At 42.2% G+C, this 12,151-nt stretch overlaps 1 protein-coding gene across 1 annotated transcript; it reads left to right on the top strand.

Annotated features, from left to right (window-relative positions):
- Window positions 1–1,879, top strand: LOC109200851 (RING finger protein 145-like). The gene is made up of 4 exons (XM_019356408.2): window positions 1–62; window positions 509–656; window positions 1,068–1,301; window positions 1,400–1,879. Exons 2-4 carry the CDS (start codon window positions 573–575, stop codon window positions 1,877–1,879), a joined length of 798 nt encoding a protein of 265 aa, XP_019211953.1. The 5' UTR covers window positions 1–62; window positions 509–572.
- The last annotated feature ends 10,272 nt before the right edge of the window (window positions 1,880–12,151 follow it).

Below are 12,151 nucleotides of genomic sequence, written 5' to 3'. Positions count from 1 at the left end.
GGATGACTGAAGCTATCACCTTGCTAATCCTTGCTGTCCAAACTGGCCTCATTGAGCTGCAGGTCATCCACAGAGCCTTCCTCCTCTCTATCGTCCTCTTTATTGTTGCTGCTTCCATCCTGCAGTCCATGCTGGAGATAGCTGATCCTATAGTCCTAGCCCTGGGAGCATCTAGAGGCAACTAAGATAATATACCAAGACTTTTTTCATGTGTTTATTTTTAAGAAAACTCTGTGTCCCACTGTTTGTTTTATTTTTACTGATCATAAACAACTATTAATAACTATGGGCAGTTAGTTAATTATCACAGAATTCATTATCTATGGTCATCAGTACAACTCATGCTAACATCATAAATTAAGTAATACTACGGTGTACTGTCCTTCTTTCTTCATTCCTAAACAGGCAGTTTGTCTTTTTGACATCAATCTGACTGAAAGTGTGTTTGCAAAGCCTGCTATCAACCTGCCTGCTTTCTCATATGCTGGTTTTGCTGCCCGTCCCGTAGGAGTTTGTGGAAGCACTTCCGTGCAGTTTCTCTCTGTCTCTTCCTGCTGATCTTTCCAGCGTACATGGCTTATATGATCTGCCAGTTCTTCCACATGGACTTCTGGCTTCTCATCATCATCTCCTCCTCAATCCTCACCTCTCTCCAGGTAACACACAACCGCATCGCAGTGTGCAAAAACGTTAAATTAAATAGTTTAAACTTGCTCTACCCAAACAGTTCAGCCCAATAATAATTAAACATGTATATTTGCTTGTTTTTTAATTCCATAATAACTCTGAAACACTCTACCGCCAGGTGCTTGGCACTCTGTTGATCTGTTGTTCTCTTCATGGTGGAGGAGTTTCGTAAAGCTCCAGTGTAGAACATGGATGAAGTCATATATTGTGTAAATGGGAGCTACAGATTGCTGGAGTTTCTGCTATGTGTCACACACACACACACACACACACACACACACACACCAACTCTTTGCTAAGTTCTGACTGTAAACAGACACTGTCATGTAATGCATCAGCACTGTCTCTGCCTCACTGTCAGTGATTTGTTACCTCACCAGGTTGCGGTGTGCGTGATGTGCTATGGTGTATCAGAGACTGTATTTGGCGAGTGGAGTGTGATGGGAAGCACCATCATCTTGGTCCACTCGTACTATAACGTCTGGCTCAGAGCCCAGCTGGGCTGGCAGAGCTTCCTGCTCAGGAGAGATGCTGTACACAAGATAAAAAGCCTCCCTACAGCTAGCAATACACAGCTGGAGCAGTATAATGACATCTGTGCTATCTGCTTCCAGGTATGAACAGTTTTTATGTTTATCTAAAGAGGATGCATGACCCAGACTTAATCTGGGGCTTTAAAAGCTAGGCTAATGTGAAATTTGATTTGTTCCAGGACATGACCAGTGCTGTGTTCACTCCGTGCAGTCATTTCTTCCACGCTGGCTGTCTGATGCCCTCTCTGTCGTTCACAACCAAGAGCCAATCACCAACTAACCGTGGAGCTACCCGAGGTACACCTGCAGCCAATCAGAACCCTGCAGGACAGGAAGAAGGCACTCTACTGGATGACAGGAAAGAGGGAGCGTCAGTAAAGCAGGAGGGAGATAATGAAACTGCCACATCAGCAGGGGAAACCTCCTCTTCCACCTCCCCCACTGGCATGTCTGCTACCCTGCCATCGTCAAACCTCCATTATCATCTTCCTCTTGTTCTTCTTCTCCTCTTGCAACTGATTCTGTGCTGCACCAGTCCCCTGCAGATCACCCTTCTGCATCTTCTTTCTCTACCTCTTACACATCAGACACACCCGACGCTCCTGCATCTCTCTGCCATTCTGTCTCCACCTTTCACCAACCAACTTCACAGGTACTGACCTAAGCAGAGGCGAACCCTGCTAAACCCGAATCCCCCCTCAGCTAAAATCAGACTCCCTTGTGGACAGCCAGGCAAACTCTACTGGTCCATCATCACAATCTAACCCACCAACTCCCCATTCAGTGGAACCTCCTCCACGTCCTCCACCTCCTCCTCCATTCAACCCCTGAGCTCCATTTTAACACACACACAACATACATACATGCATATATAATTACACAATCTAAATAATCCCCTATTCTACTTATCCAGCTGTTTGCTGTTGGCTCTCCCATCATGTCCAACTTCATATCCATGTTATGTTTCAAATGATCTAAAACAATCTCTAAGCAGAAATTCATCACTCGGCATTAAAAAATGTAAAAAAAGAGGACAATGATCGCAGCTTTACAAAATGTTAGTACTCGTTAGGCAGTTGTCTTGGAGCAGTGAAACGTATCCCATGATAGGTGTAACCCATGCCAGCAGTGATTTCATCACAGGTGCAGTTGTTTTCCACATGTTCTTTCACAGGGATTCAAATTTAATACAAAAACAGGATGCACTAATCTCATCTCAGAATGAATTGGGAATTTTACACCATGTCCAGAAAATGTGAAAATCGGATTTCCATCACGGCTTTTTCTTTCTTTTTTTCTCCCTACAGTCATGCTTTTACCCCTTACCTTTTGATGCCCGACATTTAGGGCGATGGTTGCTCCTGCCTTTGTTTGTACAGCTTTAACTTTCACCGCTGTATATTTCGTAGTGTTTGGGTGCCACGATTTATCTAAAAATTGATCAGACTATCGATTACTGATGGTTGTATTTTATACCGTGACAAAGTCTTAACATTTCATAACGTCTAGAAATTCTCCACATTTTTTGTTTTTCACTGCTGGGTGTCAGTAGTGTTGTGATTTAGTGAATACTGAGCGTTAGCAGACTGAATGTTGTTTATTGACATTCACATGACCTAAAGCCTGGTGCTAAGCAGAGGACACATGGTATGGCCTAGCTGAGGGTGCAGTGTGAACTCTTGGTTCACATTGAAGAACTTACATGTGTCAAGCTTTTGCTTTTATACTACTTCAATATCTGATTCAGACTTGTTTGGCTGGTCCCAGCAAAAAAAAAACTGTTCTATTCCTCATCGCCAAACTTTTGTATTACTGTTAAAGCAACTTTATTGTTAAGGTCACACGCTGCAAATGGACTAAGGGGAAGATGGAGAGACGAGGTATAAATTAGTCCACAGAGCCGAAAAGGAGCTCGGATTTTGGCCTCATTAGCTCTAGTTTATGGTTCTCACTCGTGCTTACTGTTGCAAGCTTAGCTCACTCACAGATCAACCAATCATTCACATTGTTGGTTGCTGATGGCAGGAGCCAATCAGCTCCTTTCATTAGAGACCCTGTATTTTCTAAGACCATTAGCGTTTTCCTGCTCGTCAGTCAGTTTACTCCATAAATTGTTGATACCAGCAAACTGAGCCACAGCTTCTTTTTTCCCCACAAAAACACACTCTTTCTTTTTGCTACTGCATTTAGCAGATGAAGCACGGCGAGGAAGAAATATGCTTTGAAACGAGTGTGAAAGACTGATAACTTTAGGATGCCAAGTCCTGATGCACACTTATATGTAGACCTTGCTGCCACTCTGACCACAGAACGTGTTTGTCCCCAGTGTGCTATAACCTTGCAACCAATGTGTTTTTTCTACCTTGTGTTTTTCTTTTGGGGTTATATTTACACTAATGTCATTTTTTACTAGCAATGATCCAAAGCTGTTCTGTGGATGTCGGCAACCAAATACCCTCTGATGTCTGTGTACGAGGAAACGGCCCAATCTGTTTGTGTGTAATGAACACAAATGTTGCTCTGTACGTAATCTATATTAAACCAGAGGTGTGTTGATAAATATATATATATATATACATATACATAAGTAAGACGAGGGCTTGGTTTCTCCAAAGTTTCCTTTCTTTGTTTCTTCACGTGCCTGAGAGCAAAGAGAATTTTGGATAAGAAGCTGCTGGGAAATCAAGCCCTCTGATCTGAGACCAGCCAGTGTTGCTGCTTCTCCAGTCTATATGACGCATCTTTTAAGCTGGTGTGATCACTCTGCTGCCCTCTACTGTTAGGAGTGGGCTCAGCATGGAGACGCATTAATTAGCGCTCAGCAGTATTACTTACTAGCACTATTATTAAAGGTCTTATTAGTATGAATGACCATATTCTTGACATTGGGAAGCGTGGGCTGCAGGGTTGAGAATGAATACACGATCAGTGTAGGATCAAACCTGACCAACGCTGCTTTGACTTTTTGTGTTTATTTTTTTAAAGAGATGAAATGGAGAGTTTGATGTATTTTGCACATGTTCTTCTGAAAGGTGAACCTAAGGGCTTTTCTGTACACACCTTCTTATTTTAATACCAACACCATTCCTTTGACGTTGATTTTTTTTTTTTTTTTTTTCGAACTGCTGTTCGATACTGTTGCCTCTGACTGACAGATGTGTAGAGATGAATTGTAGTTGTGGGGCTGCTCTCCCCGACACTCCCTGCAGATTTTTGTTTAAGATGAATTGTTTTTGTCCATTGAGTTTGTCCAAACACAGCTTTAGGACCTGCTCTGTTTAATCTGGCTCTCAGTGCCATTTCTTTTCTGTTAAAATGCTTCATATTTGTTTTTTTGGACTTTATGCCTGTCATTGCCTTGGTTATTTTACCAAAAATAATGTTAATCAAATAATAATGGGTGTAGTTTGTAAGGTCAAGAGCAGACAAAGAATGTATTGAAAAAGCTATTACAATCAGTTTCTTTGAAAAGTCTCATTTATTTGTACATTTTGGTGACAACGCATCACGTGACTGAACTGACTGTGAGGTACTGCAACAGCAGAGGGCAGCAATACTGTAGAAAACATGCCAGCTCCCCAAAAACGAAGCCCAAACGTCTCTATCGCTGCCTGGTGTCTGGCTGCAGTATAGGTCATGAACAACCCCTCCTCTATGTTAGCGGATGGGACTGGGGTCAGACTAAAATAAAAGAAAAAACTTCTCCTCAGATCATTTTAACGCTTCCATTACAGAATTTCAGCTGTCATTTTCACTCAAGTCTCCATAGACTTTGGAGCAACTGTGTTGCTTCGAGGCCATTTGCGAGAAAACGGCAACTCCTACAATAATGACAGTGCCATTTTGTGAAAGGCAAGAAAAGTACCTACGTTTTGATGTATAATTTGTTTTAATGAAGGCAAAATTGAGCGTTTGTTCGGACATGAAGAAGAGATTGAGAAAGCCACAATGTGTGGCGTGTTTGGTGGTCCATAGCAACCATAACAACCAATATTGATTGACAGAAAAGAGATTTTGAGACAGGGGTTAAAAAAAAAAAAAAGCAGAGAGAGCCCATCTATAGGCTCGCCTGTAGGCTTCTAAGCAAGCGTAGCAGGTGAATTTCAGAGCCAGGGATTTTTTTTTTTTTTGTCAACATGTTTCCCCAACATATGGTCCGCATGGGATTCGAACCACTGCCCCCTGTCTTCAATCTCTGCCATAGGGCCTGTCACTTTCCCACGAGCCACTTGGGCGGCCACGGAAAGACAGAGCAAAAGTGCTACATTTAAAGTGCACACCCGTGCACAGCCGCAACCCCATTTTCGGCTCTTTTTCATTAGCTGGACACCAGGCCTTATCTAGTCAGCCGTTCCAACCACATTCCTGGCAATGTGTGCCTACTTCAAGGCGCATACAAGTGTAACTCTAATGCAACTTAAGTGTTAGTGACGTCACACCTATGCGCCACTGCCCTCTGTGGAGAATGGGAGAAATGTGCTTGCACCTCAACCTATGGACTCGGACATTCAATCATCATCTTCCTAACTCAAGGTAACCTTATGGCTATGGATTAGTGTGGCTGCTCTACCAGGTGTAACAATGAAGTTTAACACCCAGGCATCCACGAAAAAGAATTTCTGAAATGTAACGGAGTTAGAAGCTAGCTGAGAGTTAGCTCGCTAGTTTCCATCTAAATATAATATACCAGGTTCTGACTGAGGGATTTCTAAAACAAATTAAAAGGCACAGCTCTGCTATCACTTCTGACATACATGAAGACAGGAAAGTAAGCAGCAGTGATGTTTGTAGGGTTACTGAAGTTTGGCTAGCTGGTATATAGTGATGTGCTATGTGACTAGCGAAACAGCTATGTTAGCATAACATTAACGCAGTGATGAACGGGAACTTTTTTCCACTGGATAAGAGTTAAGGTGAGGGTTCCTGATGGTTAGGGACAAATGCAGTGGCATGGCAGGATGCTGTAAACGGACCAAACTTCAGTCAAGAGAACAACTGAGATAATCCATCCACATAGGAGGTTAGTCATTAATGTGCTGCTGCATTGCCTGGGCTGTAGTTACATGGTAAGGTTTTAAAAACTGAGCTTTAAAATGAATAGTTGTAATAAAAACTGAGAGAGGCCGACAGTGATCACTTACTTTTTGTAAGGGGCTTGTTGAGATTAAATAGAACAAGTTACAAAGCATTAAAACATGTTAAAAACACAACAGCCTTATTAAACGCAGAGTAGTTTGGGCCCAGAAGTAGGATTCATCTCGTCATCACTTAAAGACCGGATAGACACACGGTGGAGTTACTCATGTTTACTGTTGTTGCCACTTTCTAAATGTAGCAGGATGAATATTATATGTACTGGTTGATCCCACTTTTAGTCAGGCGCATTTGAGGAGAAATAACTTTGCTGGTTATCAAATTATCAGTATCTTTGGAAACATTTAATACATCGTGATGGTTAAATGCTGAGTCGTTTTCTGTTGTAGAATTGATATTCATAATAATATTTAGACAGCGGCCCTATAGGTGTTTGCAGTTTTTGCAGTTTTACAAGCCCTCACGGTAAAAATATGGAATTAAATGTCACTAATGGGCTCTTCTCAAAAAACATCAGCGTCTGTGTCACACTGATTCTGATTAACTGACTTATTTTATTGTAATCAAACCTATTTTGATATTGTTGTCTTGTTTTCCTTTAGCGAGGTGGTTTCCTTCCAATTGTAGCAGGACCAGTACGTCTGCCAGCTCCAGATAGAGCTCCAGTGACCAGGAAGACCTCAGCATTCGCCAATTCCTGCTGAATTACCGCAAACAGAAAGAACTGGCAGAGGGCATTGGAATAGAGGACGATGACACTGAAGACCGAGGTAATAGGTCTGTCTAAGGGCCAGTGGAATATCAGCTGTAGACTGTAGTGGTGGTTATATTAGATTCAGAGTGTAGAGGAGATGACCCTTTTATGACCAGCAGGAAGGCACACACACACACGCAGTGTCTTAGGTTAATGACACACCATATGGGGTTTACAATGGGGGTTGCTTTATAAACTGTTTGTAACAAAGAGTGAGATTTGCAGAGGGACTCCCGGGCCATGCACATCTCCATTCTCGAAGATGAATAAGTGATAGAAGACAAATAAATGGTTGGGAAGTAACTATTAACCCTCACTATAAAGACATAAATGGTAACTATAAGTAACCACACAAGAGGTTTACTGCAGTGTAACTAAGGGAGGGTTCAGGGTCACCTGATCCAAGGCTGACTATATGCTTTATCAAATAGGAAAGTTGTAAGTGTAATGTTGAAAGTACAGAGGGTGTCTGTCTCCTGAATCCAGACTGGGAGCTGGTTCAGAGCAGAGCCCTGAAAGCTGAAGGCTCTGCCTCCCATTCTACTTTTAGAAAGAGCTAGTCTGAGAGTGAAGAGCTGTACCGGGGTGATGTGGTACCTTAATGTGTTTAAGATATGACGGGGCCTCATAATTCAAGACCTTGTTGAAATATTGCCATGTCTTTATAACTCAGTCTTCCTACGTGTCGCATCATTGCTGGAGATTTGTTAGGACAGCTCAGTGATCTGTGGTTTGTTGGGCTCCTCTGAAAATATGACACAGTGTCTGAGAGTAGTGGAAGACAGAGTCAGTGAGCCTTCACTACCATAACTTAGCCAGTGAGTATGTAGACATGAACTGACCTGTCACTGGAGATACGGTCACAACAGCTAGATGTGTAGTTCTTTACTCCAGGACACCGTCCAGCTGCTGGAGCAAGCCTGAAGCAGTCAATGACATCTGCTGCAGCAAAACTTGCATTTTGCTAGTGTTTATACTCAAAATCAGTATATAATCAGTCTCAGAAAGCTCTTGTGGTTGTTAGTCAGTCCTACCTTCTCTGTTTCAATGTATAGTGAGAAGGGAATTGCATAAAAAGGTAGATGTGACTTTATAATCTGTAATATCTCAGGTATGAACCAAATCTGGTGGATACCGTGCTGTGGAGGAAAGGAGCCAATGAGTAGAGAGGCGGTTCCCCAAAGTTTAAAGCCAACTACAACTAATATTAATTTATTTTACGTGCATTTTCTTGAATATTGACTTGCTTGAATATTTGAATTTTAACATTGAAAACTAGTGATAAATATTACTAAGATTGTATGGATTAACTTTTTTTCTTAGGTGCACCAGCACAAAAGTTAGGTGCACCCAAATTTTCATCGCATCGCTTAACCCCACTGTTTTACATGTTTCACTTTATTTTAATTGCTGTCATACAGACAATATTGATTTGTAAATGATTAACTAACAAGCTTGTCGACACAAAGTTCTTTATTTGGAGCACAGTTCTACAGGAAAGATAAGTTACTGAAATAGTGCTTGTGCTTAAGTGCTTTGGCACTCTTGGCAATATTGTAGACAATGTTAAACTTGATCATCATCTGGGCCTCCTCTGCCTGCCGCTGAAAGGCAGTGGGGAGAGGGGCACTTGGGCAGGGCATTTATCACGACATGTAATGTGTTTTCTGGATACACTGGTGCTTTTAAGCGTTCAGAGGTTGATGGCTCTGTGTCAGAGCACTGGCTATGAACTTCACACAGATCAGACGTACGAAAAAGTTATCAATTGTTCTTTTCATCTTTCTCATTACCACAGCTACATCCACTTCTCAAGCGCCACAGCCTGGTGAGTATGTGATCTGCGTTCGCTTTGGAGGGGAGCACATCCTAGCAGTCCATTCCAAGTCGCAGTGAGTGAGCTGCATTTAATCCTACGTGCCTACATGCTGTTTTGGCAACTTTCATGAATAAACTGAGTTTTCAGTCTCAGTCAAAACAATCGCAACAGGCAGAGTACAGTTGTCAAGAATGACCCTCGAGTTAGAGAGCAGTAGTGTCTTATGATGAGTCTTAAGCTGCGTCAAGTCAACGACAGAAGCCTATGGGCGAGATAACTCGAGTAGATAGGACGTGGGCAAGACCCAAGATAAGCTTTTCTCAATTCTACATAAGCAATTTAAGTGAGTGCTAATAAGAGTGACAGATGCACCGACTGAAGTAATGCATAAGCAGTCCCAGATGCCAAAGCCCTGATTGAATATCTTTGTTAAAGCCAATAAAGTCACATATGTTGTGTTGCTGTGAAAGCAGGAAACTGCCCATGCTGTCCAAAAAAGCTTTCTTTCCTGCTGTAAAGGTGGACATGGGAGCTTATATGAGATGACTCTTGGAGGAATCACATTGTTTGTCACAGCTGTACTGGCTTCATTTTAATTGTTTTATTTTCAGCCATTTAGTACTGATGAAGTACTTTTAAGTGCATTTAAGGAAGTTCTCATTTCTCAGTGGAGTGTCAGTAGACGGTATAAAGGAGTGGGGTCGTATAAGAACACATTTTCAGATGAATAGGCAGTTGATGTAGAAATGGCGGCATTACAAGTCGAACTTGATAATGAAGAGTGTTTACGTTGCTCCTCAGTACAGTAACTGCTGAGGTTACAGGATTTACGAGTGCCCTGGAGCACAGATCCATTCCCCTACAGAGGCTTTGTGATTGGTCCTGATGGCTGCAGCCGTTTCGCTATATCACTTTGACGCCGTTTTAATCCGCTCCAATGCTTATCTTTTTCCCTCTCTCAATTCCTCCATCATCCCTGCCTACACCTCCAAGTACTGGAAGGAGCTCTGTCAGACCAGCTCATGCAACAGAGCCAAATGCCCCAACAGCCTGGGTATCTAAAACCTCAGCCTCCGGTCTCTCGGCCTTCTCAGCTTCAGTTTTGTTCAGCTTCTCCCTGTTGTCCCTTTGTCATCTATAGCACACATGGTCTCCTTTCATCAGACTGCATCATTGTCTGCTGTCTCTCATTGCAGGTGTTTCATCACTGAGAGGGTGCGTTCTCTCATTTCTCTCTCCATGTCAAAAGGGATGCCTGAAACACATGGACAGTTCAGCAGAGCTGCATAATGTTAAGAAGCCACAGCCTTCTGATGTTACCGGTCCTGTATAATTCCTGTGTTCATTTAGTCTGTGACATGTTGTCGCTGTAACCAGAACTGTTGCCACAATCCTTAACAACCTGTGATCTAACGTGTGCACTTGCGTGTCTCTCAGGCAACAGACCGACCAATGGGAATGATCTGGCTGGATGTGGCAAGTCTGAGACCATTTGATCTGTGATTCCATTCACCATCCAGAAAGGAGAGGTCACAGGTAACAAGTCTACTTAATAAACAGATAGTTTGATCATAATGATGTGTGTGTGTCATTGTTTTTGTCCTGCTTTAGGTGAGGTCCGAATGGATCAGGCAAAGTTGCTAAGCTTGACATCACAGACAACAACGATGGCAGTTGCTGACAAGTACGCTCCCAAGAGGCCGGTCTGCATGAGATGGATATCAATACGATGGCACCACATCCCAGGTATCTGCATATGGTCAGGAGAAATGCGTGGGAATGAAGTGCATGGAGAAAATAGTTTGGAAGGAAGTCACTAACCGCTCTTTTTCTGTCTGTCACAGGAAGTCCTTGCAGTTCTACATGGATTGCATGAACGGTGCCTATGGCCCTGGCTTATCCACGATCCATCTGGAGATGTTCCAAGACTACATGCCTGGAAACATTCTGCCCGAACCCACTGCTCAGCTGCAGAATTCCACTGGAATAAGGAGAGCTTACCTCATAATGACCTGTCCTCCCACCCCCTGCATGAGACTGTACGAGCATTGAGCAGCTCCTTCAGCAGTGGACTTTTACACCCACAGTGTAGGAAGGAGCGCGACCGCAGGTCATTCTTACCAGCAGCTGTCAGACTCTATAATCCAGTTTAACATGGTTATCTCACTCATCACCTGTTTAATTGACATATCAAATGTTTTTAATTGCTGCTGCTCACTTTACAGCTTGTTTCTACACTGTATATTTCACCAGGATCATTCACCCTTGTGTAAATATCTCTGTACACTTTTATCTGTATATCTGTGTGTATGTATATAGAACCACTCTGCGTCTTCCTTCTATATTTATATTCTCTTGCTGTGTAACACCACATTTCTCATTTGTGGATAAAAAGGTTATTCTATTCTATTTCACATTAAACTCGATACTTTGTGAAAAGTCAAAATTGGAGATTAAAGGTTCATTTCAAGGCAAACAAATCTATTGTCGATGAGTCTGTAGGTGGGCGGCTTGATCCAATATTTATAATATTGACAAACCAGCACTGGTATGGTATCAGATCGATACTAGCTTTGTTTCTCTCTTCAGTCTGTCTGTAGACACTGAACTGTATAAATGATTTTTTGGAATGAAAAAATCGTTAACTTTCTTTTCCTGGGCTTTGCATCAGTCGCCTCTCCAGCCTCATATTTTGACAGTGTAATCAAACAGTGTGCTTTGGTTTCATCTTCTCCACAATGTATTTCCTCATGGTGGGTTCTTATATAAGTATGTGCCAAACGTTATTACTGCATGGGCTACAGTGGGTAGTTGTGGCGGGAGTGTGTGAGCAGGGCAAACCACGCTTAATCCAAGGGCAACAGAAGTTTTGACCTTTGATGTCTATATGGGCCCAGATGGACAAATTATTCTGGATGGGTTTTTTAAACCTGTAGTGGTCCAGTTCTTAACTGAGCCCAAGGGTTTCTGAGCTTCCTGCTCCAAAATGAAATGCAAAATTAATTGAGTGCAATCACAAACTCTGTGTATACAATCGTGGTATCAAAGAAAGCTAACACTTGTGAAATGTCATCAGAGGTGTAAATATTGCGCAGATATTATGTGTCAAGTTACTGAGACTGGAACACAGAAAAGTGAGTGATTTTATCCCGCTAATTTTTTTTTATTTTTTTAACATATAACTTTTAAAAGCATGCTTCAGTTCACATTCACAACAACAAAGAAACAACTTTATTTGTCACATACACAATCATACAGGGTACA

This window comes from Oreochromis niloticus, unplaced genomic scaffold (genome assembly GCF_001858045.2).
Source record: "Oreochromis niloticus isolate F11D_XX unplaced genomic scaffold, O_niloticus_UMD_NMBU tig00007760_pilon, whole genome shotgun sequence".
Classification (NCBI taxonomy): domain Eukaryota; kingdom Metazoa; phylum Chordata; class Actinopteri; order Cichliformes; family Cichlidae; genus Oreochromis; species Oreochromis niloticus.
This window is presented reverse-complemented; position numbering and strand designations above follow the sequence as displayed.